This window comes from Stylophora pistillata, chromosome 4 (genome assembly GCF_964205215.1).
Source record: "Stylophora pistillata chromosome 4, jaStyPist1.2, whole genome shotgun sequence".
Lineage (NCBI taxonomy): Eukaryota > Metazoa > Cnidaria > Anthozoa > Scleractinia > Pocilloporidae > Stylophora > Stylophora pistillata.
The window spans coordinates 10,874,641-10,902,500 of NC_142522.1; the positions used below are offsets into that span (position 1 = coordinate 10,874,641).

General features: G+C 39.8%; 2 protein-coding genes across 6 annotated transcripts in view; both read right to left on the bottom strand.

Moving 5' to 3' along the window:
• Nucleotides 1-119: 119 nt before the first annotated feature.
• On the bottom strand, nucleotides 120-10,751 carry LOC148732469 (uncharacterized). Its single transcript, XM_088757849.1, has 7 exons — nucleotides 8,398-10,751; nucleotides 3,792-6,548; nucleotides 3,472-3,534; nucleotides 3,100-3,213; nucleotides 2,675-2,821; nucleotides 2,018-2,359; nucleotides 120-1,475 (listed from the first exon to the last, which is right to left on the bottom strand). Exons 1-7 carry the CDS (start codon nucleotides 10,000-10,002, stop codon nucleotides 882-884), a joined length of 5,622 nt encoding a protein of 1,873 aa, XP_088613975.1. The 5' UTR covers nucleotides 10,003-10,751; the 3' UTR covers nucleotides 120-881.
• A 744-nt stretch (nucleotides 10,752-11,495) lies between these two features.
• LOC111333067 (uncharacterized) overlaps nucleotides 11,496-27,860 on the bottom strand; it is a 30,419-nt gene continuing 14,054 nt past the window's right edge. For 2 of the 5 annotated variants that reach the window (XM_088757785.1, XM_088757787.1), the window contains exons 12-23: nucleotides 26,865-27,005; nucleotides 25,027-25,201; nucleotides 23,958-24,074; nucleotides 23,785-23,874; nucleotides 22,885-23,179; nucleotides 20,840-20,869; nucleotides 18,332-20,391; nucleotides 16,485-17,426; nucleotides 14,446-14,637; nucleotides 13,524-13,694; nucleotides 13,094-13,252; nucleotides 11,496-12,721 (exon numbers count right to left, since the gene is read on the bottom strand). In XM_088757785.1, coding sequence (XP_088613911.1) covers nucleotides 12,518-12,721; nucleotides 13,094-13,252; nucleotides 13,524-13,694; nucleotides 14,446-14,637; nucleotides 16,485-17,426; nucleotides 18,332-20,391; nucleotides 20,840-20,869; nucleotides 22,885-23,179; nucleotides 23,785-23,874; nucleotides 23,958-24,074; nucleotides 25,027-25,201; nucleotides 26,865-27,005 — 4,576 coding nt within the window. In that variant the 3' untranslated portion in view covers nucleotides 11,496-12,517. Of the gene's footprint in view, nucleotides 12,722-13,093; nucleotides 13,253-13,523; nucleotides 13,695-14,445; nucleotides 14,638-16,484; nucleotides 17,427-18,331; nucleotides 20,392-20,839; nucleotides 20,870-22,884; nucleotides 23,180-23,784; nucleotides 23,875-23,957; nucleotides 24,075-25,026; nucleotides 25,202-26,864; nucleotides 27,006-27,443; nucleotides 27,674-27,860 lie in introns of those variants that run through there. The other 3 variants (XM_088757789.1, XM_088757786.1, XM_088757788.1) reach the window with 3 other exon arrangements.

A 27,860-nucleotide genomic window follows, 5' to 3' on the forward strand; every position in this document is an offset into this window, starting at 1 on the left:
TTAATACAATGACAACTTCGGAGAAAAAAAATCCCTCGAGGTGTCTGTAACAAAAGATGACGTACGAAGATGTAAAGTAACCTTTAAAACAGCCGCTGGAACTCATTAAAACTGGTAGATCAGATACCACCATTTATTCCTTAACTTGAAGATGATAAATATTTTTCTATTCACTCGTTTGCAAAAACGTTGACACTTTGTGAGACTCTCTTGGTATACATGTAAATGATAACCACCATAAATACGTTGGTGAATGATGGAAGCTTTCCGCGCCTTTCTGGAATAAAAGGATTATCATAACGAAGGTTTTTCATGAACAGTGAGGAAAGTGACTCACTGATTTTGTATCTGCACAAACATTTTCCTTAAAAGCTGTCGGATCCCAACGCACATGAATCATGCTTTTTGGGTGTCAACGCTTTTGCCAATTTGCGTGTGCCCAGACGCTGGTAAAATCTTGACAAAGTTTTCATAAAATCATTTCAAATGAAAATTTAAAAGGCGGGTCAAAACTGCTGTCACATTTCTCAGAATAGTTTTTGACGCCTACCGGTAGAAAAAGACCTCATTTACGCATGCGCTTTAGGGCTTTAACGGTGACCTGTGACTGAAAAAGAAGAAACCCGGATTTTAAACTCAACTTAAAGCTTAAAAAAGTTTATTTTTGTTCAGAGAGATGGAAAATACCCATCATAAGGAGACTGAACATGCTACATAATTAATTCTATCACTGAATGGACTTTTGAGCCAACTGACAGCGATCTGTCAAAATTCCACGGTAGAAATAGCAGATTTCGTAGACCTTTAGAATTGCAATATCGCGTCACATGAAGAAGTTTATCAAAAGCTACGCTGAAATCCATCGAAATCCTTTTTTTCTCTCAAAAACCTGAATAATTGCTGGGGCAATCCTTAAAAACGCACGGATAGTTTTGCCCTTTAGCCCTTCCGCTGGACTTTTCACCATCGTAGATCTCTTTAAAACCTTTGGTTACGTACCTATCTTCCAGGCTCGAGTCAGAATCTTTGTATCGATTATCGTGATTTCCGTCACCTTTATCATCAGACTTGAAACCTGTGAATTTTGATGACGTGTTATATGGTGTACTATCTAATCTCCCTTTGTCGTGTGCAGTAGCATATTTGCTTTTGTATGTGGAGTCGAGGTAGTTTGGGGATGCGCTGTATGAAGCCTCACCAGACTCCTTATCATCGTAGCTTCTGCCTTTGTGTTCGGAATCGTAGTATCTAGGTGATGAGTTATACGACGTAGCAGTTAGCTCATCATGGCTGCACAAATCTCCAATTAGATTCTGAAGAACTGACTTCTGATGGCGCAGTTGCTCGTTCTGTAAATGGGATGTTTTCTGTTCATCTTCCAAATCTTGCAGACTCTTCTCTAGGTTGTTATTTCTCGTATGTAATTCCTGAATCATTTCCCCTGACATTCCTGCCATACTTTCCACGTCCTGCATCTAGAAGAAAAATAACATATAAACTGATTTCTGATTGGTGCAAAAAAAAAAAAAAAACAATACACCAATCATCAAAACTGAAGCTAATCTCGACTTGTTTGCTCGCGGTTTTTCGCGAGTAAACAAGTGCTTTAGGCTTTTACTCTGCGTCTCTACTGGCTCTTTGTGATACGTTCTCTCGTTATGAATGTTAGTTCTTGTTGCTGCTGGGTTTTGGATTTGCAACAATCAACAGAAAAGCGCTCAAAATAGCAACTCTTCTTCCTGAAAACCATTTTGACAAGTCTTTATGGGTTAAGATTTACTTATACTGCCACCCGTCTCCCACCCGATTGTGTCCGTGAGATGGGTGCAACTGAGATGTGATCATATGCTGAGCTGATATCAGTTGTTATGATCGATGGCAGGTCAACCCACAAAGGCTTCATCGATATAATGCAAGCCTCGCGTGCTCAGTCTGAGGTAATACTAAGGCGGAGCTGTTGTTACGCCGGGTAAACAGACAAAAAGATGAGAATCATATTGTGTTACAGTTTCCAAACCTTCTCATTTAAACGTGCAACGTATTCATGCATAGCTTCTCTGGCTAGAGAAAGCTTAGTCTCTAACTCCTTTTTCTCCACCTCTAGGTGAGCGATCCGGGCCGAGTCCTTAGCCACTGATGTGTGAGACAAATCCTCTCTACTGCCTTCTTCAAATTGAGTCCTGATGATCTGACCAATGGCGACGATTTCTCTCTCGATTCTCTTAAGTGCATCAGGATCCAGCTCTCCACGAGAGCTAGACAGCTCTCGGCCAGTATGCAAGAGCCTTTCTTCTAAGCCCTTAATGTTGTGAAGACTGTCAGTCTTGCGGGTGGATATTTTTGTCTCAAGACTGGTAGCCTAGAATGAGAATAATGGGTATATTGCGAGGGAATATCTGTGGGCCTTGTCATCAACAAGAGCGCATCATTTCTTATAATATAAAGTAGTTGTGATCAAAGAGTGTGAGCGTTTAGACTTTTCGCGAGGAATTCCGATTATTGAAAAAAAGGGGAATATAACTTTTTAATTTAAAATGCCACCGTTGAAGGTTCACACGCAGCGTATTCAAGAAAAGTCAGTTCATCTCGTCACCTCTTTGGTACAATGAGACTGATTTAGTTTCGCCCCTTGCATCAACAGTTACACTTAAAAAAATCATCTACATTATCTCACCTTTTCTTTCTCATTTTTGAGTTTTTCCAACAGCCGCTCCAGTTGATTTTGCAATTCTGAAGTTCTCTCTCTCAGAGAGGAATTCTCAGACACCAGTCGCTTGAGTCGTTCAGTTTCGTCACGTTTTTCTAAGGAATTCTCTTGATACTGGAAACAGAAAAAAACAGTGTTCAGGTATCGTATGGTGAAAAGATCGAATTCCACTGTCCACAATCCTTGATGACTTAAAGTAAAATATCACACACTTTTGAAAGAATTTGACGAAAATTTTACTGAAATATATGGAATTACGGCAAAGAGGGGGAATTTATAAGCGGAATACAGGCTTTAACCTTACATGTGTAAACTTACGAGTAGAAAAGCATTTCTAAATAATAAAGAAAATGCGTATTTTGGGTGAGCTGCCGCAGAAATTGTGAGCTCACCGAAGTTTGAAGTAGTTCAGCTTGTTTTTCCTTCAAGGTTTTAATCTTCAGTTCCAGTTCTTTGGTGACTTGAATAAGTCTGTTCTTCTCTCGCAATGTTGCTTCATATTTTGTCTACAGAAAAGAAGAAAAAAATTTAACTATTTAAAATCAATATCCACAATATTCACTGCGCCGGACATAGTCGATAGGTCAGGTCGACATACAGCTACAAAGTAGACCAACAGCTTCCATCAGCCCTGATGATTGAATTATGTTTTTTTTTGTATAAAACTTTTACCAAATAAAACGAACAATCAGGGCAGACTACCTGGCTGGTATTATTCATTCATTGTTTATTTACCTATTTACAAGGACTACTATCATACTCACCTTGTATGAAGAATCCTGGGTGTCATCATATCTTGGCTTTAATTCATAATGCGATTTACCCTCCTGACAATGAGCCAACATAATTTAAGATAAGTATATAACGGGTAACGTGGCCTTTCAGGGATAGCTGAAAAATCAGAACGGTCTTAGCTAGTCTAGCGATGCCAAACGACAAACAGCTTTGTTCCTCGAGCTATGCTATGTATTTTTTTTCTGGGTGGCCAAAATCTGGGGATCCAGCAAAAGAAGCAATAAATACCTTAGGGGCAGGGGGGGGGGGTACCATCACTATGAGCATAAAGATAGAACACAGTATCTACCTTTTGTCTCGAGCTCGATACACTCCGTTGGCCTCGAATGTCAACTTGATGTCCATTGGAATCGTGTCTTCTCTGTTCTCTACTTCGTTCTGTAGTGAGCCGAGTCTTGGTGTCGTAGTCTGTTGAGGTCTTTTCAGCTTTGGCTGCACGAACTTCTAGCGTCCGTAGTTTTTCTTCCAAGTGCCGATCGGTGTTTTGGAGCCTTCTGCCCCCGCCTTCATGAGCAGAGAAGCTTGTCTGGTCAGTGTGAAGTCGCTTTCTATCATCCTCTTTTTCAGTCTTTAATTTCTCGGTCTCTTCAACTTGACTGGTAAGGGTCTTTACCCTGAGATCTTTGTCCTGGTTTGCTTTCAAGAGTCTTTCCATTTCGGCCTTAGCTTCCTCTTTGTACTGCTTGTGAAGATCAATATTTTCCTCCAGCGCTACAATCTTGGCTTTTAAACCTTTATTTTCACTTTTCAATGCATCAATCTCAAATCTTAACGCCGATTCGTTGTCTGTCGGCGTGTGATAAAATGACATGCTTCTCACCTGGTGCTCCTCCATTGATCTATTTCCAGAATCTGATAATCTTACTTGACTGTTCCTTGCTAAAGCTTGATTTTCATGATACTTGAGGCTGGCATGATAATGTGACTGCAAAGTCGAGTCATTCTTAGTACTATGATCGCTACCTACAAGCTGTCCATAGCTACCAGAGACAGCAGGTTGATCGAGGTGGGAGCTGGTGGCTGACGCTCCGGTACCTTCACTGTCTTTCTGTGGGTGTTGTGGTTGCTGATACGATTGCCAGTAGGAAGGACCTGCTACATTACTGGCACCATCATGCTTTTGTTGACTACCAGTGAAGCCATGTTGAACAGCATGGGAGCCAGTATTATATGCTCCTGTCCACATAATTTCCTTCTGTGATTGTTCTTGTTGCGAATGCTGATGCGATTGCCAGTAAGAAAGACTTGTCACATCACTGACACCATCAGAGACTCCTCCACGATTAGCCGACAGTCCCACAGCTCCACTTCCGACTCCAGCCTGGTGGTCAAACACTCCTTTACTGTCTGTTTCACCAACACCCCCGTTCTGAAGATGCCCCAAAGATGATCTCGTCCATTCACTATCATTTCGTTGCATTTGCAGATTGTCTACTTGGCCTTTTCCCTCAACCTGTAGTCTTTCTCTTGTTTTGACGATTTCATCCTTCTCCACCTTGATTTTCTCTTTTTCTTGATCAAGCTCTTCCTGTATCTTTCGTCTCTCGGATTGTACTTTTTGATCAAGCGCCTCTTTTTCGATGTGGAACGTCTTGTCCAGTTCCGTTTTGTGATCTGCTAACAGTTTTTCAAAGTCATCCTTTAGTTTGCCACTAAGCCCTTCACGTCCTTTTAAAGTGATTGCTTCCTGAAACAACGTTATTTCTTCGCACACACTGTTTTTCTCCTCAATTTCCAGGCGTAATACCTCGATTTCTTTTTGAAGGCGTTCGTTTTCGTTCCTACTCATCGATTCTCCGTTGACTGATTTCTCTCTTTCTTGCTCTAATTCTTTTTCTCTGTCAAGTCTCAACAACCTTTCTTCCTGCAAACTGTCCTCAAACGCTTTACTCTTTTCTCGGAATTCTTTTTCCATTCGAATTCTTTCCTGTGTCATATTAGCTTCAAATTCAACTCTAGATCTTTCCAAATTACTTTCGACCTCAGTGAAGCGAAGATTGAAGTTTCTCTCAATTTCGCGTTTCTCATTGTTTAAGCGTTGCTCCACTTCTGATTTTTCACGTATCGCTTCTTGTTTCACGTGAGAAATTTCCCTCTCTAACATGACTTGATATTCAGCCTCCAATTTTTCCTTGAGCTCAATTTTTTCTCTTGCAAAGTTTTCCCCCATTCGTTCTTGCTCGGTTCCTAGTTTTTCCCGAAGTTCTTGTAACTGCTCTTTATAATACTGGTCAAGCTGTTGCCTCTCTTCACGAAACGACTGAGTCAGTTTGTCAATCTCTTCAGCGAAGTTCTTCTGCATTTCCATCTTCTCCATCGAAACGTTCTTCTCAAGCTCTGCTCTCTCAGCTCGTGTCGCCTCGTCCCACTCTAGCTGTCTGCTCCTGAATCCACGTAGAGTTTCTTCCATCTTTTTCTTGAAAAAAACCTCCAGTGTTGTTCTTTCTCTTTCAAATATGTGCAGCAGCTCTTCTTTTAAGGCCTCTTCCTCATTCTCATTCAGTTCGATCCGAAACTCCTCCGTGACTGAGCCATCGATCTCGCCGCTTAGTTGACTAACACTGTCATTCTCCCCAAAACCACTGTCCTTGCTGGTTCGCATACCACCTTCATTGCCATCTTGTCGGTAAAGTCTCCCTGCAGCCTGGCTGCTTGTTATACCTCCAGTTGACGAGTAAACCATTGTCTGTCCAAAAAGGTGACCTTCCCCGGTAAATCTCTTTGTTTTCTGCTCGCTCTCGTCAATGACTCCACAAGAGTCCATTTTCCTTCCAACATGGCTGTTTGTTGTTCCCGATACGGAATAGGTTATCTGGCGTCCCCCAGGGACGTATCCATGGTTTAATGCTTCTTTACTGCTCTGCATTTGAACTTCTGTTACCCCATAGCCTGACCATTGTTCCTTGTTGTGGTCGCTACTTATATTGGCTGATGAGGACGATGACGAATACATCAGGGATCGTCCACTACTCTGCTGAACAGGAATGTTTGATTTCAAACTGACCTTGTTTTCATTTCTGTTTGAATGCATCGCGGTAGCCTCAAGCTCTTATTTCACTCCTATTTCAAAGACTGGTGGAAAATAGTATCAGCAAAAAGTTGAAACGTCTGCCTAAATGCACCGACACTCCGACGTGCAGTTTACAGAGCCCTTCGAATGGCCAGAAAAGCAAACAGATAAGGACTGAGTGAACTATTCATCTCAGGTTTTATGCCCAGGATTTATTTTTAATGAGAAAAGTTGAGGTTTATGCCACCAGTTGCGTAGGCCGCTCAGGATATAATAATGTCTACGAGGGAAATTATAAACAAAAATTGTCTGCTGTGTTAAGTGAGTTGCATCACAAGTGGAAAATTGTCACTCACGCGGTAAATTAAATCGGCCGCCATGTCACCAAAGTTGAGATACCGTGTACAAAGTTTAAAACAACGGGCCATACGCGAGAAGAACAAGTCGGCTGTCACCCACATATCAAACTGCGGTTTCTTGGAATACCTCTTAATTCGGTGCGAGTTGCGGTTAAGGGTGAATAAAGAAATAAATTGCAGTATTTGACCTAGAGGTATGACATGTCGGTTGAATAAAACATAGAAATTCAATAAACAAGGAATCTGCGGTTTCGACAAAACCACACAATGCACCGAAGTAAGCTAATTCTAAGGTGTCATTTATAACATTTGCGTATTTGTTTCACGCTAGCTTCTGCTGTTATCAATATTCATCTTAATTTTCAAGGAAAGTGGAAGTGCGGCGAAATTATATAACAGTGTATATCCGTAGGTATCGACCCCCACCTTAGCAATATGAATCTTTATGTTAAATGCATTTATTAAGTATGATATCCAATTCCTTGAAGACGATCGAAAACACTTAAGCTGTTGGCTTCATTCTTGTTTTTCTAATTTTTCACTGCTTTTGACATACTTGCAAAGATGGTTTAATACACTTATCCATTAGGATAAACATTTCTAATGTTTGCAATACCATCAACCAATAATTGCTCCTGACACCTGCAAGTTACCTGTCATTTGTTTGCAACATCCCAATATCCCATACAGTAATAATTTCCGAGTGCTTTTGTGGCACTCGCCAGCCACTTGTGATTACAAACGATGATGAGATCGGAACTTAGGGCGATGGAGCCCGAAATATCATTAAGAAGGGAAAGATTGATTGATTGTTCCTTTTTTCCATATCAATTTTATTATCATAGTTTTTGTTTTTTAATTCATACATGTTGAACATTCTCATCAACGGTACCAATACTCAAAATCAAGGCTTTCAGAAATCGGTTAAATGAGAGATGTCATTTCAATATGTTATATACTTCAACATTCAAATATACTTCAACATTCAATATACTTCAACATTCAAATTTTGATTGGTGGAAACACGCCTCTTGTTATCAAAACAAAAATACTGCGTTTGTCTCTGTTGAGTTTTAAAAAGTTTGATGTATATCAATAGACATACCAACGTACGTTGTGAAAGAGGCTCACCTTGACGTATCATTTGCCACAATTGATCATTTACCGTCTAGTGATATCGGTATCTTTGCTCCTTATACTCCATATATACCTGTCGATCATTTATACCTTTAAACTCCTTGCTTTCAATAACTCAATCACATTATGTAAGATGTAAAGTTTTAAGCCTAGCCGAATGAATCAGTAAATAAGCGATTACTTGCTCATTGATAACAACTTGTCGCTGAAATACACCAGTTAATATCAATCGTTGACAAAAATGCAAACAGAACTGTTACACGAGATAGAAATAAGTTTTTTCTGAAGACGTTCTGCTATTGCACTTTATGTGGAGGTGTGGCTCTGCAAACGAGTTCTGCAACGATCCAAGCACTGTCCACTTAGAGGAGCCAAAAATAATGCTATCACTGTTCACTATTAACTTCTTCTTCTTTTCCATCATCAGAGGTCATCAAAACGCGAACAGTGGAAGAAACAGGCTGTTTTGGCATAATAGCGTTTAAAATCCTATAAACCCCTTGATCAGGTTGTTTCTCGAAAGTCACATAAACCAAAATTTTTTTGCGCTCGTCAGGAGTCAATCGCAACTTGGAGTCGTAAACTTTTATCATCTTATCAGTTTCCAAAGTAGGAGAACCCAACGCCCTCGGGCTTCCTTGTTGATTCCATGTACTTGATTGAGCTGTGTTTGCACTAGATTTGTCTTCGCTGTCTTTTCCTTCTTCATACTCTTGACTCTTAACACTAACTTCACTGTTCCTCTTCACTCGTTTTTGAAGGTGACGTGTTAAGGCTCGTATTTTGGTGTTACTCTCTTGATTCGCTTCTTGAAGCCTTTTTATTTCGATGTTTTTACTCTCAATTTCCTCACGAAGTACATCGATTTTGCTTCTAAGTTTTTCATTTTCCCCTTTGTTTGGGGCCTCTGTGTTTGAATATTTCTCCTTAATTTGATCAATTTCGCTTTCCACGTCTAATTTCTGCTGTCTCTCTTCCTTCAACTTCACTTCAAGCTCCATTATTCTTTCCTGACTTTCCTTTTCCATCCGCATGCTCTCCTTCAATTCATTCCTAACTTTTTGCAAACTTGTCTCAGCCTCAGTCAACTGTTGGTTAAAGCTCTTCTCGAGCTCAAATTTCTCTTTGTTAAATCTTGCCTTCATTTCTGATCTTTCACGCAGTCCTTCTTGTTTTTCATACATCACTTCCTTCGTCAACATGACTTGATATTCTGCTTCAAGCTTTTCCTTGAGCTCTAATCTCTCTTTTTCAAATTTTCCATCACCCCTCTTTTGTACCAGTGCAAGCTTATCTTTAAGTTGTTTCACCTGATCTTCGTAACACTGCTCAATATGCTTTCTTTCCTCGCTGAATGAATGCGTTAGTTTGGACATTGCATCTGCAAATTGCTTCTGCATTTCTTCCTTCTCTTTGGCCATTTTACTTCCAAGTTTCTCTTTCTCTGTTCGGGAAGCTTCTTCCCGCTCCATTTGCCTGCTTCGAAAACCATGCATACGTTCCTCCATTTTGCTTTTGAAGTACACCTCAAACAAGCGCAAGAGTTCTTCCTTAAATGCTTCTTCACTGTTCCCTTGAGCCTTGCCGAGCCGACTTTGGATGTCTTCAGCTGTTGGTAAAGAACAGGCAAGGTTCTCAAAACTCCCAGTTTCGACAACATTCATTTCGATGTAATCTGCAGAGTCATTACTATTTTGGTTCATGTTATCGTGTTCTCTGAAGCCACCATCCGCTTCGTTGCTTTGTACGTCACTTTCAATTCCACGAGCAGAGTTGCTTCCTCCAACATGACCGCTATCGAGTACACTTGCAGAAGGAATGGTCTGCCTATTTTTATGTCTTGAAAAGGCGGAATCCTCCGTGTTCTGGCTCGTGTCGGCTTTTGGATAATTGCTATTTAGGATTCCCAATGCAGAATACATAGCTTTCTTGTCATCATTTGTTTGAGGAGGTATACTGGAATTTTCTCTGATTTTCCTTTTGTTGAAATACATCGTGGTTGCCAAGTTTTCCTTCTCCTTGTTCGAGTTCAGAATTAGCACAGTTTTGCTCCACAGTCAACGCTCGTAGCGCATCGCGGGGCTAAAACCCGAAATATGATGACTCTGAACGATAGCAGAGTGCACTATTCAACTGAACAGGTAATGTTCCGATCATTTAAGATTGATATCGAAATTGATGCCCCCAACAGCGCAATGAAAACGCAAATAGTATTGAGTTTATCTCCCGCAGAAATCATCGCAATCAACAAACATTCCATGATTAATATTTTTTAACAATGCATTCAGCCTCTGAAGTTCAAGACTTATCAAAAAAAACGTATTTTAAAAGCAATCGATCAAGTCCTGGCATACCTTCAAGAATTATTGCTGGACAAGAGAAAAATCTTTAAAAGAATTTAGTAAGGTTCATAAAAATGGAGATGTTATCTAACCCATTTCATATATTAATTATGATGTTTACCAAAACGAAAACCGACAAAGGTGGATTAGAAGAATGGTTTGGTTTCCTTCGGCTTCCTCTGGCTTACCCCATACAATGAAGTCGATGTCGCAACCCGCTGATCCCTGCTGTCATAAAAGAAACTTTGTTCATTGATGGAGAGCAACTGACGTTATGTCAAATACAAACATTAATAAAGGCCTCTAAAACTCTATTCTTAGTTGTATCAATAAGAAACGAGCGGAAAACAGGTGCATGAAAGATGGGGCGGAGTAACTGGTTGTTTTGACACTGGAAAGACATTCAAGGAATTGGCGGGGTAAGCTATGAGAAGTTTGCGGTTGAGTTGATTCATTTTGAGATAAACCAAAACCTTGGTGAAGAAGAAACAGTTCGTCTAGAATGGTGTTAGTAATTGTGGATTTTGCATATTTTCGCAAATCAGGATATGGATTTCGTGAGCGATTTCTCCTGTATCGATTTAAGTTTCAACACAAATAAAAATTAAAACCAGGAAGACAAAAAGAAAGCTAAAAGGACAAAGACGATTCCTCGGTTCGAACTTGATTCTCTTTGGCAAAACATAACACCACCATCTGTCCGTGTACAAGTTTGTTTCATGCCCGAATGTAATAACAAAGGGCTAGAATCCGTAAACCGATATCTAGTTGCACTCAGTTCCGAACGGACTTACTTCATACAGAACTAGCACAAGTTATCTGATTTTGAAGTTTGTAACTAATTAAAACTTGTTACTGTTACAGACACGTATCTGCTAAACCATACGTTAATTAATCATTAGCGGTAAACAAAGAAGATCATTAAAATAAAATGATGCTCGGTGGCGATGAAGCAAAATTATAAAAAAAAAAAAAAAAAAAAAAAAAAATTGTATGGGCCATTCAAATCAAAGGGTGAAAAATGTTTCAAGCCTCAGCGCCAGGGAAAAACGTGTTGGTCGAGTGGGGAATACATTCCAATTTGACAGTACTCCTTCCGTAAAATTTCATACCGTACCATGCAAGAAGCGATCATTCAAACAAAGTAGGAACACTGTATGGCTATGTTTATTCGAGATATGACGCAGTGAACAAGACAAAGATTGTTTTCTTATTTTAAAAAAGAAGGAACGATTTAACTTGTGATTACATTTTCGAATGTCATTCCTAGATTATATGATCCATTTCTATCAGATGGACTTAATCTGCCGTTAAAATGTTAAAACTCAGAGTGCATTAAGAAAGTGTAAATCGTGTCTTCAGATTCGATGAAATGATGGTCTATCGTTTTATTGATTACTTGCAGATTGACTGTTTGACTGATTAATGAACTAATTCACTTACTGATCGACTGGTGAGGTCAGCTACGCCGAATGGCTTTCTTTACGTAATTTCTTGTACATCTTTACGCAACAATATTTCGTGAATTCAAAACGAAAGTGGTGATCAGATATAGCAATATATTTCCTTGCGTAAACAAAAGTATTAAGAAACGGTCTTTTTAACTGATATGTGGCAAAAACTATGAAAGTTACGAAAACTATGTATGTAATTCTTTACCTACGCAGTGCTCAAGCAACGAAGATAAAAATCACAACTGTGAAATTACAATTACAAAAATACTCTAAATCCTAGTATCAAAAGTCGGCAGGTTTAAAAACCTTTGATCAATTCGTTTGAACAATGCTCACAAATTCAAGATCTGGATTTTGTCACGGTAAAATTTAGTTAAAATGTACAACAACGTTAGTAAAATCTTCAAATTATTTCGCCAGACAAAAATCGTCTATTTGATGGAAACATCGTCCCGTTAGGGTCCACATAGTAAATTCCAAGAAATTGTCAAATGCTGATAAGAAGAGAGCAACGCTGATGGTTTGGGAGGGATCCCGAGCAACGACACGGCCTAGTTGCGAAAACACTTGAAGGTGACCAGCTCTTCATGAAAAATCTCCTCAGTAGAAAAACATCCAAGGAATCTACATGTAAGAGGAGACTCCCACTGACACTGATTTGTCGCTTGGGGATACTTTCCTCCTTGTTCATCTTCAGATACATATCTTGTTGCTTAAGCTATGGCATTGGCCCCACATAACTTAGAGATGACCCTTTGTAGGGCTTTCTTTTGTTCTGTAAGCTGCCTGTTTGCCTTCTCAGCTTTTCTCTCGTTGGCTTCTGTTTGTTGAAGAGCTTTGGTAAGTTTGGCGTTTTCTATGTAAAGTTCCTGAACAAGGTTACCTGAACGTGTGGCACTGATTTCAGATTGTTGAAGCTGCAAGCAGGAAACATCAACAAAACTTCATTACAACGATGGAAAGTGGCAAATTAAGCATCGCATGCCTCAGAGAAACTTGTAACAGCCCACGGGCCATTGGACAACTAGAGTGTCATTAAGAACACTGCACAGACACTAACAAAACTTTCACAAGTAAAACGTTTACCTCAAAAGATCGCTTATAGTGCTCTATAAAATTAGAGTAAACCAACTTGTCTTGAGTTACAGAGAAAACCCTTTAAAGGCTGCAATGCATTCGCATGTCAAATTGAAGTGAATTGGGATAATTCTAAGCTGCCTATCTTGATTACCAAAGACCATCGCATCGCATGATAAACATCGGAAGCGGATCATTTTCGCACATATCACCTGTTTACTCAGTCTCGTCACGTGCTCATCTAGTGCTTCTCGAGTTTGTTTTACTTTTGTTTCCAGTTCGAGTTTCTCCTTTCCCAGCTGCCGTATCCTTCCTTCCCACCTATGACTTGCACTTTCAAGTTCTCGCAGTCTATGAGTCTTCTCTTCGAGCTTTTGAAAAATAAAGAGAGCCAATCATAAGAGATAGTAGAGGGATCAGACGGGTGTCGGTGAAGTAGGCGTTATCACTTTCACATTAATTTTCTCATGAGAGAAGGAAAAAGAGAAAACAAACTTTGACCCAACAACGAGACAGATATTGTTTAGCTGACGCTACGGCAACTGCACTACTGCGGCAATGGCGTTTCTCAGAGCAATCCCAGAAAGAACAGTATGCAAAAACAAACAAATAACTGAAAACAAACAAAACAAAAGTTAAAACCTTTTTGCTGAGTGCCATAACCTCTGCTTTCGCCTCATTGAATACTTTTTCCCTAAGAGCCTGATCCCGTTCGCTGGCCAAGTTGGCTCGATGAAGTTGTTCCTTCAGCTCGCCCACTTCGCGTTGATGACGAGACTTTATGGTTGTCATTTCGGTATTCGCAAGAGTCGCCTAATGGATCACAAGTTCAAATCAGAAAATCGCCTCGGAGGCTTAGTTGACATGTAAATGAAAAGGACTTTCACTAAAGAAACGAACGACAATAACTTACCCGTAATGAAGATACATCTTACCACACTTCACATTTAACAATTCACGGAACATCACGCACGATACAAGTCACAAAGATCACGTAAGGTGGCTGAAATGAAATCTCATAACACGCACATATACGTCTATGTAAATTAACATTCAAAACAGGGTAATGGACGAAAAGTCGTTAAGGAGCTACGGTCAGATGAGCGAAGAAGACCCAGTGACGCATTGTAAAAGATGTATTCCGTTTCCTTCTGAGTGACAAATTAATTTGTATTTGAGGTATGTTCCTCTATGAACCTCTCAAGATTACAAGTATCCATTTTGGCGATTTGCATTTATATGCATTTATAGCTCTATCATCACAATTTGAGAGAAACGAAATGGCGGTGGTACATAATTCTCCTACGTTACAAAAGTTGCACGAGAGCGCAACCATAGATAAAACCTACAGCTCAAGCTGCAGTTAAATTAGGGTGAAAATTGAGCATCACTCCCACCTCTAACTGATGATAATTTATCTTTAGATATAATTCACCTATAAAAAAATCCAACACCATACTTTTCGCTCAGTTGTTGTAAATTTGTGGCTAGCCTTATCAATTTATTGCGGTCTCGGTCCACTGTTCCCATGAAATGTGTCGAATAGTACTCTCCCAGTACATACCTTCTGCTTTTCTGTCTCCAATTCTCTCTTGTGAGTTCCCTGCGCATTAGCTAGTCTCTCTTTTAACACATAGACCTCCTCTTGAAGATTATTCGCTTTGGCGTTCTTTTCTTTAAGAACTTTTTCTACAACTTGTTTCTTTTCCTGGATATCTTGCAGCTTCTTTTCCATGGTGATGAGATCATTTTTGGCCTGCAAAGCAGATTAGGAAGGGTTATTATCATTCTAAGAACACTGGTACAAAGGCATAGCTGAGCCTCCCTTAATGTACCAGTATCTGTGCAACTGCGCACTTACCCCTCCCCTAACTTTAACTTGTTGTCAGTTGACTTTTGTTGGGTTAGGGGTGGGGTGGGTGGGTGCGCATATGCTTAGAAAGTGACATTCTAGTCAACGTTGAAATTCTAAATGATGTACCCAAGTGAGGTTCGATTAAAAACTTTTTTACATCACTTCTGTGTACATTAAAGATGAAACAGCTAAAACTTCAGTAAAAAGCATAATGAGTAGCTTAGTAATAATATTGCATGTACTGATGCAAAGTATAGCATGGAAAATTACGAAAAGAGATTAAACATTGCATAAACAGCTGCGGACAGTTATACGTCTTTACGTTCGAAATACACAATACAAGCAGATGAAACGCTGAGTGAACAGGCGACGTCACACATTTGTTATACAAAGAGAAGTTAAGTCACGGGAAGTGACCGCTGCATATTTGATAACAATTTACAAGCGTTACGTCGCGCTTAATGCAATCGACGTCTATTATGTTTTATGACTACAAAAATGTTTATAACATACTTTTTCACAACATCAACTTGTTGTTTACAATGACAGGCGGAATGGTGTAGAACAAATACAATGTACCGTCTTTTAAAAAACTGGCGACAGCAAACGACTTTTTATGGATGTTCCGCTATTGTGCTACCAAGATAAGTAAGATAAGTTTTTAAAGTCTTTTAAGTTCATTTAACGTCTTTTAAGTTCATTTAATCTCTCACTATTTTATTACGTGTTGAACACAATAATATTGCTGGTACAATAAGCGATTTTTAATTTAAAGTTAAACTTCTTTTGAGGAATTGTGATACCACGTAATACACTTTTGAATTCAAGAGTGGATAAATAAAACAACGTAAGTTAGTCAATGCCACATTTTTAAACTTACAAAAATATAAAAGGTGAACGAAAACATGTTTAAGCTCGCTCTTAGGTCAACCTAGATTTAGGTTTCCATATCAACTTTTTAATTATTCAGGTTTTTATGATTCTTTTCTAACTTTTTATTGCAATATGACAAAATAGGTTCCAGAGTTTCGTGGTTATTTATATTTTATGGTGCTTAAGCTAAGTTCCATTACCAGCAAAGCGCGTTACGTTTAGAGTCGGCTGATGTGGGATCCTTTCCACAACTGGGGAGAAATGCTGTATCAAGTTCGTATTAGATCGAACGCAGTCACACAGATTAGAATTATGTCAGGCAAAGTCACACTGGTTATGGTAAAACGTTAGGCGCCGTCACACAGATTAGTCTTTGATATAGCGCAGTCACGCATGTTTGAGTTAAATAAAGTGCAGTCACACCAATCACAGTCAAATGTCAAACATTACAAATTGTAAATGCAATTGTGTCTGAGGGAAACAAAACACACAAAGATTTTGAACGTTGTAAAGCTCTGGGGCCAGTTATTCAAACGGCAAATAACGCTATCCAACGGATAAATCGCCAATAATTGCTTAAGTGTAAACAATATGTGCTGCACTATCCACTAGATAGGGATCCCTCAGGTAGATAGCGTTATCGAACCTTCGAACAACCGGTGCCAGTATGATAGAGAGAGAGACGAAGCCAAATAACCCGGTTACGAAGCCGCAGCAATTAGAGGCAGTTAGGTTGTACATATCTGAACACCAAGTGCTGCTCTTAAATTCAGCAGTTAATTGCATTAGACCGTTAAAATTAGAAGCACTCAGTTAAAAGCAGTTATGAAGTTAAAAAAATAAATAAATAAATAAAGACTAACAGATGACGACACCTTCTCAGCCTCAAATTCTTTTTGCCGCATGTTTTCCATGTTTGCGAGCTTTTGGGTCAGCTGAGTGACTTGTTTCTCAAGTTGGCCTGTTTCTTCCACACGGTACTCGAGCCTTGCTTCGAGGGCCTGGTAGGCAGTTTCTCGCACGGCGAGCATGCGTTCTAGCTCTTTCACCCTGACGTCATCCTTGTCGGCCATCTTTTTGGTCAGCAGTCTCACCTTCTGCTCTAACTCCAAGTTGTACTTGTTACGTTGATTCAGCCGCTGTTCCAAATCTTTGTTCTCAGTCTCCCAAAGGGACAAGCGCGTGTTCAGTTCTTGAAGTCGAGTTGTTTCCACGTCCGCGAGCTGATTGGCCAGCTGCGATGCCCTATCCTCGAGCTCAGTCTTTTGCTTATTGTATTCGTTGACCTTTCTTTCCAACGTCTGGTTTTCATTTTCTTTCATTGTCAACAAGGCATCGAGCTCTTTATTCTTGACCATGGATTTTCTCAAATCACTTTGGAGCTCCGCCATTTCACTTTCCAGCTCAGCACTGTTATCCAAGAGCTTCTTGTTCAACTCTTGGTTTTCTAAATCACGACTGCGCAGCATGTCCTCGATTTCCTGACTTTTGTTCATGATGTCTTTGAGCTCGGCCTCCGTTGAAGCCAAGCCATTCAACTGCGAGTCTCTTGCTTTTAACTTCTCTTCGAGCTGTTCTTTGGACGAATTACTTAAATTCAGATCGACCTTCAGTTCTTGGAGTCGCAATCGTGCCTCTTGAAGCTCGGTCTCCAAAGTTCCACAAGTTTCTTTCAGTTTCTCGTTTTCTGAGCTCTGCTCGCGAAGCTTCGTTTCTAAATCCTCCACTTCGGCGACTCGTAGATTTAACATCACGTCCATTTCGTCGGTTTTAAGCTTAAGTTCCTTCATTTTGTTTTCTTCTCCTTCTTCCTTTACCTTCGATAACAAAGCGCCAACACCTTACCAAAGATTGCACACGGAAAACTAACTCGATCTCATTTCAGCGAAAACACAGATAAAAAAAAGCTGGAAACCGTACAATAACTGGGGAATAAAACAGTTTAGTTCTTCTAGGAAACAAAAAACCATCCATAAACATAACTGAATTACACAAGGAAGGACATCATTTCTTCTTTTTTTTTTTTTTTCTCCTTTTTATTGCCATCCTCATCCAAACCCTGCGTAGAGGATGATGAAATTCGGCGTAAAAACCTATTAACTGATACGGTTGCTTTCGGAAAAGGAAACTTCTACGCATACACAGATCGTTACGAAGAGTTCAGTCATAAGAGGCATCGGGGCCTTACGAATTAATTTTAGAAAAATTCGATTCTTATGGACAAGATTTCCAAAGCTTTCTATTGCTTTTCCCGAATGGGTCAGATTATTGTTTTAAAGAAAATATCAATATCACTGCGGATTCAGAAACATTTCTCCAATGGATTATCACTTTAAAACGTAAAGTGTTAAATCATAGTAGGACCATTTTATTTCATGGTCAGCGAGGGTCGTCGCTTTGTCCTCTTCAGAATTTTTCAATATTACCAATGACCTGTTAAGTACCGAGTTTTTCATCAAACAACCATTTTCATTCATTTAATTACCATTACTTAAACAAGAGAAAACAGATGCTGGGGTGATTTTCAAGAAAACACGGAGAGAAAAAGTTTCAGGCTCGCTAAAACTGAACTCTCTGGAGAGTGGAGGAAATTACCGCGTTCATTTGGACGATGACCCCAGAGCTGGAAGAGTTGATTTCGAAACAATCCTTTCCACGTAGCAACTTAAACTAAAATCAGTCTCTAAAAGAATTTAAAGAAATCTCACTAGTAAGTACTTACCTTTTCGGCTTCCAGTAGTTCTCTCTCTCTTTCTAACGCTTCTTTTTCCATAGCAGCTTTCTCCCTTTGAAGCTCGTCGAGATGCACTTTCTGCTCCGTAATTTCCTTGATACTGTTTTCCAAAATGAGTCCCTTCTCCTTTTCGAGCGACTCCACTTTGCTTTCAAGCTCGGCCACTTTCTCGCGCGACAATTTCAGCTCTACGACTTCTTTGTCACTGCGAGTTAAGGTCTTGAGCTCAAGAGTTTGAACTTTAGCTTCCAGCTCTCGTTTCTGCTCTTTGAGGAAATTAATCTCATCTTGCAAATGTTTCACGGTTTGTTCCAGAAGACCGGTTTCGGTTTTCAGTTTGGTGGCGTATTCTCTTTCTAATTGCGAGCGAAGTTCAATCTTCTCCTGCACGTACTCGTCCTCTAGTTCTTGTTTTTCGCGAGCGTTATTTTTTTGAAGGTCTTTGATTTTCCTCTGGTAACTCTCTTCAAGTTCGTTTCGCTCGCTGGAGTAAGTTTCTCGTAGTTCCTGCAAGCCTACCGTTCCACTCTTTTGGAATTCCTGTTTTTCCCGTAGGTAGCTTTCCTCCAGCTGTGCTTTCTGTGTAGCAAAACTCTCTTCTAATTCTGCCTTATGAGTCGCCAACAAACACAAGAAATCGTTTTTCAGCTGTCCTTTCAGACCAGCCTCGCCATCGGTGAAGGCTTGCTGCAACTCGGTTATTTGATCTTTATAACGCGCTTCTAATTCAACCTTCTCTCGAGACGAGTTCTGTAAAAGCTTGGCCTTTTCTTCGGTGTGATGTTCTTCGATTTCAGCTTTCCACTTTTGGAAAGTTAATTCGCTGTGAGTCGAATTTTCGTGGAAGCCTTCCTCGATTTTCGCGCGTTCCTCGTCGAATTGCTTCTCTAAAGCTGCTTTTTCCTTCAGGAAGCCATTTTTCAATTCAGCTTCTTTCAGAGCCAGTGCGTGATTATGTTCATTTTCGAGATTCTCCTTCAAATCAACCTTCTCCCGGGCAAATCTTTGTTCAAGTTCATTTCTCTCACGGGTAAAAGATTCTCGCAGTTCAGCTTTTTCACGGGCAAACTTCTGCTCGATTTCTGCTTTTTGCTCGACAAAGCTTTGCTTCAGACTCGCTACTTCCTTGGCATGAGCCTGCTTAATCTCCCATGTCTCGTTGGTGTATTCTTCCTCCATCTTAGATTTCTCCTTTTTAAACTTATTCTCCAGCACACTAATCTGCTGTTGATGAGCGCTCTCAAGTTCAGATCGTAACATTGTCCACTCATGCTGGTTCTTTTCCAAGGCAGCTACTTTGGTGTTATTCTGCAGCTCCCATTCCACCTTATCTATTCTAAACTGCTGCTCCAGTTCTGCCTTCTCGTTCATCAACTTCAACTCTACCTCAGTTTTTTCTGCCTCGATGGTTTGAAGCTTTTCTATGAGTCGTTTCTCCTCCGTTTCCATTTTCTCCTTCTCCTTGTCTAGCTCTCCCTTGAACAGCCTCTCCAGCATTTCTTTCTCTCCTCTGTGCTCTTCTTCCATTTCAGATTTCTCGCTCTCGTATTCCGATATCAGCAGCTCCCGTTCTTGCCTGAATCCGCTCTCCAGCTCTTTCTTGAGGCTTTCCTGCTCGCTTCTAAGCGACCGTTCTAAATCCTTCATCTTATCTTGATACTCCTTCTCCAACTGCTCTTTCTCCAGGTGAAAACTTTTCTGCAGTCCTTCCATCTCTCCGGTAAACTGCGCTGTGAGGTTTGCCAGCTCGGTATCATACCTCTGCTTTGTTTCGTAACTCTCAGAGGTAAGAGAACCCGTCAAACCCTCAATTTCGTTCCTCAGATCTTGAATGGAAGTTTCTTTTGCCTTCAGCTGGGCCTCCTGATCCTTGACCTTATCACCAAGCTCTTCCACCTTTCCTTGGAACTCTGTTAATGCGATTTTCTGATCGGACAGCAACTTTTCTTTCTCACTGATCGACGATTCTTGTTCTTCTACTCTAGCTTTATGCGTATTGATCTGTTCCTCTTTTTCTTTCAATTCACCCTCCAATCTCTCAATAACTTCTGAGTAAGAATGAAAGCAAACAACTATTTAACTGTCACAACTGATAATGCAAGAAGTAAAACAAAATATGGTTAATCTAACATTCTCTGCTCGCATTAGTTCGCTACAAGGCAAACCAATAGCGGATATTTTACTGGTTTACTACAACCGTAACGAACTGGTAGGCTTTCTCACTAACTAAAAGTAACAAAGGCAGGAGCTATTTCCGGCAAAACTTAAAATACATGAAAATCCTGACATTTCCGATCTTAATGACGATTTACAAAACTGGCACGCATCAATAATGATAGCTGTCAGGTCAGTTTAAACATGTAACGTTGCTAAACAACCTGTGCAGATTGAAATCGGTATGATGGGCATATTCAGATACCAAGCAACTTAAAAATACTCATGTCATATCACCCATGACAGCAACACAGTTTATCTTCTAAGTACACTGTAACTTACTGCGTTGTTCTTGCAGTTCAGGGGAGTCATCTGGAGAGTGAAGAAAAGGCAGAGTAATAATTAGAAAAGTGACAAATGGACAGAAACACGCAGAACTCATTATTGCAGTTATTCTGCGGGAGAGCTAAAGAAAATACATCTTAGGTTCACGCCTTTTAATGATAACAACTAAGCAGACAGCTCTTGTTAACTAACGAAAGAGAAGTCTTAGTGGAACAAAACCGAAAATAACGAATCTTCCTTTACCGAAGGCAAAGACAACAAGAAAATCGAAGAAGTAAGCCAGTCGTTCGATCGATAGAAGTCCCGACACAAATCTGTACACAACTCAACCTATGCATTGAACAAAAGTCACCAAAAAGAGACCACAAAGACATGGGAAGGAAAACAGGCGTGCTGAGTTAAGTCCTGTCGCCATAATCAAGAAATGAAGGTAATTCCAGTGATTTTTCCATTTATGTAACACGTAAGACGTAAGGAATGGATGAATCAAATAGACCAGGTCAACTGGTGCTTACAATAAAACTGTTACAAGAACACAAAAAGCCCACAGGATCACAAGAAAATAGACCAGGCAGAGATAGGAGAAAAGACCTTTAGCATTAGTAACGATGATTTCTTCGTCGACTTCTACTGACCACGACAAAGGAGGAGCATCATCATCGGTAAACTGACCTGCTTAAAGAGAAAATTGAAGAGAAACATAACATGGAAAGTAAAGATAACAGCTAAGAAGGATGAGACTTGCACGGAAGATGCGGCCATAGATTCTTCGGTTGAACCATGGATGTAAAAAAAAAAAAAAAAAAATTCAGAAAGTAGCAACACAGAGAAACCAAAGAAATAAGTGTAAAACTGTACCTTGCGGATTTAAAATCATCCACAAAGTGGCAAACTTTCGAGTTTACCTTTTTTAATTTTTTGTTTGTTTGTTTGTTTGTTGTTTGTCGTCGTAAATTTCCACAGTTATCTAGTCCTACAAAAGTGCCTGGTAACATTACGCAAATGAATCATTCAGGAATTCTTCTAACGCCTGACGATATCACGACAAGAATTGTAAAGAATTCACTGCAACCAGAATATGAAAGGAAGATATAGACCTAACATATGAACTTACTGCTGTATCAACTAAAAACAAATCAAGAGAAGGTGAAAGTTTGCATTTTCAATAGTTTTAGGTAACCGTACTAACGATTTACACGACTGGGTCATATCTTCACTTCCTAGTAAAGCTGCCAACCTAATAGATAATTACTATAGTCTGCGTCCGTCATTCTCCGGTAAACAAGAGTCTACGAGGGTGATGCGAAACATTCGTTCTTCTACTGTTTAAAAGTGCGTTCATTAAGTTAACATATCGTTAGTAAGACTCCAACTTCGTTGGATTTGTTAGAAACGCTACCAACGTATTAACTGAGTAAATGATTACTACTGATGCGGGTGGCAGGTCAAACAATTCAGCAAGTGTAATCTAAGTGCCGTCAAGAGTGAAGCGCTCTAAATAGTGCACAATTTTGCGCATTCGAGGAGCAGAAATACACAAAGATTATCATTGTGTTAGTCTTCCAAACCTCTCAGCCGATAAGACTGACTGCTGATACCCGTGCTAGCTACATGAATGTTACTGATTGTGTATTTTTCTCCCTAACAGAATAAATTAGCTTGGTTAAAATATCTCGTCACCAGCAAAGAATGATGGATAGAAATCAGACTGAGGCAGACCCCATTAGCTTAGCCTGATAGATCGAAAATGTAGAGACAAAGCGAAGATGATCACAAGTTAAAGTGCGATGCTCGAGTTTTAACACTTTCAACTTCTTTGCGTTAGAAAGAGCAAATCTCAACTAGCAAAGATCACAATTAAGCCTTTAGTTTCACCATCTAGCTAGCCATGATAACTCTATCCCCGCCCCCTTTAATGCTCAAGCGACCACATACCCCTAAAAAAAAGAAAAAAAAAAACTCTGAGGCATAAAGAGTTCTGGAACAAGAGTCCATTCAATGTAGATGCCAATTTGCGCGCGCATCGATTATGGGTTGCTTACCCGCGTCCTCATTTGACCCGCCATCACCGCTGACTCGCACAGAAGGAACGCGCGTACCGTCCGGCTGGTCAGCGGTATCCGACTCTTCCGACGATGTCGCACCCTCCGTTGCCCCCTCTTTTTTCCGTTTAATAACTACGGGTTTCGTGTAATCGGAGAGTACCGAACCATGCCGATGTACTTTTTGGCTGTCCTGTCGTTTCCGATGACTGTGTCGTCGTTTCACCGAACTGTTAACTTGCTGCGTAAGAGCTTCGCACTGAAGACGCAGTTCATCGTTCTCGTCTCTAAGTTCCTACGAGAAAAATAAATAAAAATACGCGAGTGTTAATGAATTTAGCACCTTAGGCTAATAAGGTCACAATACCAACGTAAAAATATCGAGAAAATAAAACATAGGTATTACTTAGAAAGCGAACTGATGAAACCGGTGAGCTGCGCACAGACTGAAGCAGAGGAGTTTCACCCTTTCACTCCCACGATCTCATTAATAATAATAATATTGTTTTTTTTTTTTGTCTGCCATACAACTCTAATATTGTTAGTTCGGACAATTTGGTATCGGATCAACCAATAATCCCCTGATTGATATTTTTCTCTGTTCTCGTCACTTGTCTGCGCGATATCGTGTTGATATTGTAAGGCGAAATTCTTTCCTGATCACTCATGGGAGTCAAAGAGAGACAAATCCATGTGAGAGGGAGAAAGAAGGAGCTAAACCTAGCACCTCCTGTCCAACACGTTCATAATAGGAACACCTGTCTCAATTATTTTCCCCTCGATCCCTGCTAAACGGGCATAAGTAATGAATTCTGATCAAAATGTTCGTGAAAATCGTACCCAGTCGCCAGGCTTTATTTCAGTCAGTTCTACTATGAAATTTTAACGAGTCAAACTCACCCTATTTACACGTTCCAATTCCCTCACGGTTTTGCTGTTTTTCTGATTCTGCTGCTGTTTTAGAAGCTGTTGCTTCTCGACTTCAGCAAGCTGCAGAAAAAAAAACCAACAAACCAATATTGAGAACGAAAGAAAACATGCTGAGAAGAAAATGACAAGAAATCTTAAGTTACCTTGTGTGATAGATCAGACATGGATTCCAATTCCTTCTCCAGTTTCTCCCGGTTGTTTTCTGACTCGATAAGTTTTTCCTGAGCATCTGATAGCGTCTTCTCCAGCCGTAAGATCTCCTGTTAAATATACATACATATATATATAAAAAAAAGGATCGAAATGAATAAATTATAGTTAAAAATAAGCTGTAGACAGCTTAAACTGGGGGCAATGTTCACGCTGGTACTTGTGTGCCACAAAACAATGGTCTCTACGTATTTAAAAAATTCATTAAAATTCAGAACCCCTTATCGTTAGAATGATTAATACACTACAGTTTATGGACTGATGACTTGATAAAGTACTTAGTTCTTATTAACCGAGCGGGAGGTCTGTATGGGAGAATCTTGACCGAGGTCGCCAGTACAGACCGAACACAGTGAGGTCTGTACCAGCGACCGAGGTCAAGATTCTCCCATACAGACCGACCTAACTCGGTTAATAAGATGTTTATTATATGGCTGTGTCTTATATGCCAATTTTTTATATTCTTTGTACCTTTTTTTCCTAGACCGGTCTAGATGCCGGTCTAGATGGGAAATCTAGACCGCTTTCAATATTGATTTCAGCCAATCAAATTCGTGAATTCGGTTGTTCACAGTCATCGTGAGACACAGCCATACAGTAATTGACGTTACTTGCCCCCAGCGCGGGAAAACGCATGCGACCAAGAGTGGATAGTCTCCGTTTTTTGTATCTGATTGGTTGATAATATAGCATGCAGGAAAACGCGTGCGACCAAGAGTGGATCGTTCCTGCTTTTTGTATCTAATTGGTTGAAAACATGGCGCGCGGGAAAACACATGCGACCATGAGGCGATTGTAGGTGGAGTTGTTTTCTTCAAGTTGAGAGGGTAGCTGATAATCTTAGTAGCACAAAACCAAATTCATTTTTTTATTAGATTCGACAAATGAGCTTTTTGAAACTTCATTATGGGCGGTGTTGTCCTTCACTTGAGCAGGGGATACGTTGAACCAATAAAAATCCTTGAAATAAAAACAAACAAAACAAAAAAAAGCAAAGCGCACCTCCTCGGCCTCAGCGAGTTTAGTCCTTAATCGCTGTTCTTCAGTCTTGGTATTATGAAGTGACTCCTCCAACATAGATTTCTGTTGATTTGCGTTCAGCACAAGTTTATCTCGTTCCTCAGTTAACGTTTGTTGTAAGTTCTGAATTTTCTCCGTGTAGTGTGACTCTTGATCCCTAGGACGGGTAAATGCGGGACAATTTGTTTATTACAGTTAAATCGTTTTAGTTTAGCATACTCCCCCCCCCCACCCCCAAAGATAGTTCAGTAATCAATTACTAGAAAACGGCAAAGAAGCTTCAAAATCTCATAAGCAAAGAGAATTTTTTTGTTTCATCAACGTAACTCCAACTAAATAAGTGTGTTAATTCTCAACACGTTTGCTGAATAGTCCTTTTTACAGTTATGGGCTTGGTGGCCAAGCCTTTGAACAGGAGTGAGGCTAAGGGTGACCTTTTTACGAGACAGATGTTGCTGCTTTTCAAATGCAAATACCTTTGTTATCATGCTAACTAGATACTGGTCTCTATCACAACAATGTCACCCTTAGCCTCACTTCAAATCAAAGGCTTGGCAACTTAGTACACAACTGTAAAATGGTCTATTGTTTCCTAAATTTACGAAAACTTACATGTTAGTCAATACTTAGAGTCAAGAAGGCTAACGCCGCAGGGCTCGAAATTAACGGTAACCGGTTAACCAATGGTTAGTAATTTTCAACGTTTGGTTACTAAAAATGTGTCCAACTAACCCGACATGACAGGTAAAACATTGGTGGACTTCGGGACAAAGAGCACGTAGACCCGACTCTCAGAGGAATACTTAGAATACTCAAGTTGTTAAATCAACTTAACTCTTTTTAGAGAATGTGCCGTAGATGTAATGTTCTTGACTAATCATGGTAAACGAGAGGGAAATAAAATAAGTGCATAATTGTCAACGTTTTTGAGGTCACCATGCCATTTCAGCTACTCTTTAATTTGTCCTAGTCGTTACTATCAAAATGTTGAATATTTGAGATATCGTAACTTGTGAGCTTGGATACCAAACTTTATAATTTGGTTAGTAAAAAAGATGTCTACTAACCCGAAGGGTTAGTGCTCCAAAAATTAAATTCGAGTCCTGGTTTAACGGGATATTAAATAATTCTTACTTGAAGGACATTTTGTTAAAAAATTCTACTCTGCCGCTCTTAACCAAGTGACCATGACAAAATTTCTCCTAAAAGCATCAATACAATATTAAGCAGACAGGAGATGAAAATAAAGGAAAATATCAATTAGGGATAATTATGTGAGTCGATCCAATACCAAACCCTCCAAACTAACATCTAAAGATTTGTACGGCAGGCGGTAAGGAGAATTACTAGCGAGATCTTGGCTGTGAAAGGGTTCGGTAAACGCGGTAGAGCCTCAATACTACAAGGTCTCTTTCAGTATGGAGGTAATTTTTGAGCTGGTTCGTTAACAGGTGGCAATACTTGTTTGTTTACGAAACCAGTCCACTCCTCTTGTATTTCTCCAACACTTTTTCAGGGACCTCTCTCAGATCTGAGTGACTCGCACAAAGCGTTTACCCACGAGTCAGTAGAGTTTGTGTAGCTTACAATGTCGGAATTATTCCTTCCAGTGGAGAAGAAAGAGGAAAATCAGAAGCTTGGAGACGAATTGTGATGAAAAACAAAATAATAAAAGTTATTTAAAGAAATTACGGAAGTGATTGGGGTAATTGACATTTGATATTGAAATGAAACTGCCATTCAACCACCCAATGTTTGCCGCGACAAATGGACTTGTTGAGCGGAGGAAAAAATTAATTTATTCTTCTTCAAAGATTTACCTCATTTTTGTTTCATGTAGTTTCTCTAATTTCTGTGCTGTGTCCTCGCTTTCAACAATAAGCATTTCTTTCTCTTCCGTGTATTTGACCAAGTTCTCCTTGAGGGCATCTCGTTCGGCGGCGACCGACTCCACTTGAGACCTGAGAAGAAAAATTTTCAACTGTCTTACTTGACAATTTTGCGGTAAAGTGTTTAAAAAATATATAAATTAAATTTTGAGCCAGCAACTGCAAATAATACTGATTTACAACATTCTGACTATTTCCTACACCATAGACAAAACAAACCATTAGAGCTCAAGTATAAAAGTGATCTCCCGCAATAACGAATACCCAACAATATTACTTTGCCCCGCTTCACCCGAGGCACAATAAAATTTCAATAAGAATTTTTAATTAAACAAAAGAAAAAAAAAATTAAAAATCAAGCAGAGGATGTCAGCGCAGACAAAAAAAACCTAAACAGAACAATGAAAACGGAATCGTTGTCATAAATCTGTCAGAATATAATGAAGACAAAAAACTTTTAAAAGCTCGGTAATTTTGAAGTATTGGCGCGCGACAACAAAAGATTTGTACCTTGACAGCCGTGAAATGAAATCAGACAGCCGTTTGCTTTTGTCCTTCTCCGACAAAAAAGTTTCTGACTCAGCCTCGTATTGCAAAGCAGATTCTTTTCCTTCGATTTGTCTTATTCCAAGCGGGGACTTCGCCATTCGTGCTACGAATTTTCAAGCCTCTACGGGCCAAGTATCGCCATTATTGACTAACTATAATGCACACGAGCTAACAACGCGACAGCAGAAACAAAACTGAGATGTACAGCACATGCGAAATCGTCATACACAACAGAAAGGGGACGGACAGTGTCTCCATTTGAGATCATTGTGCTTTCAAATAACTACACCCTTGAAAAACCCGCCATAAGTGGGGGCGCGGACGGAATACGAACCAATCAAAACAAGGGAGAATATTAAAACTTCTCCACCCAAGCGC

Coding starts and splice junctions, on each gene's coding strand:
- LOC148732469 (XM_088757849.1), bottom strand. CDS start 10,002: ATGTATTTCAACAAAAGGAAAATCAGAGAAAATTCCAGTATACCTCCT. Junction 3,535..3,791: donor TATCGAGCTCGAGACAAAAG/GTAGATACTGTG, acceptor GCTCATTGTCAG/GAGGGTAAATCGCATTATGA. Junction 3,214..3,471: donor CCCAGGATTCTTCATACAAG/GTGAGTATGATA, acceptor TCTTTTCTGTAG/ACAAAATATGAAGCAACATT.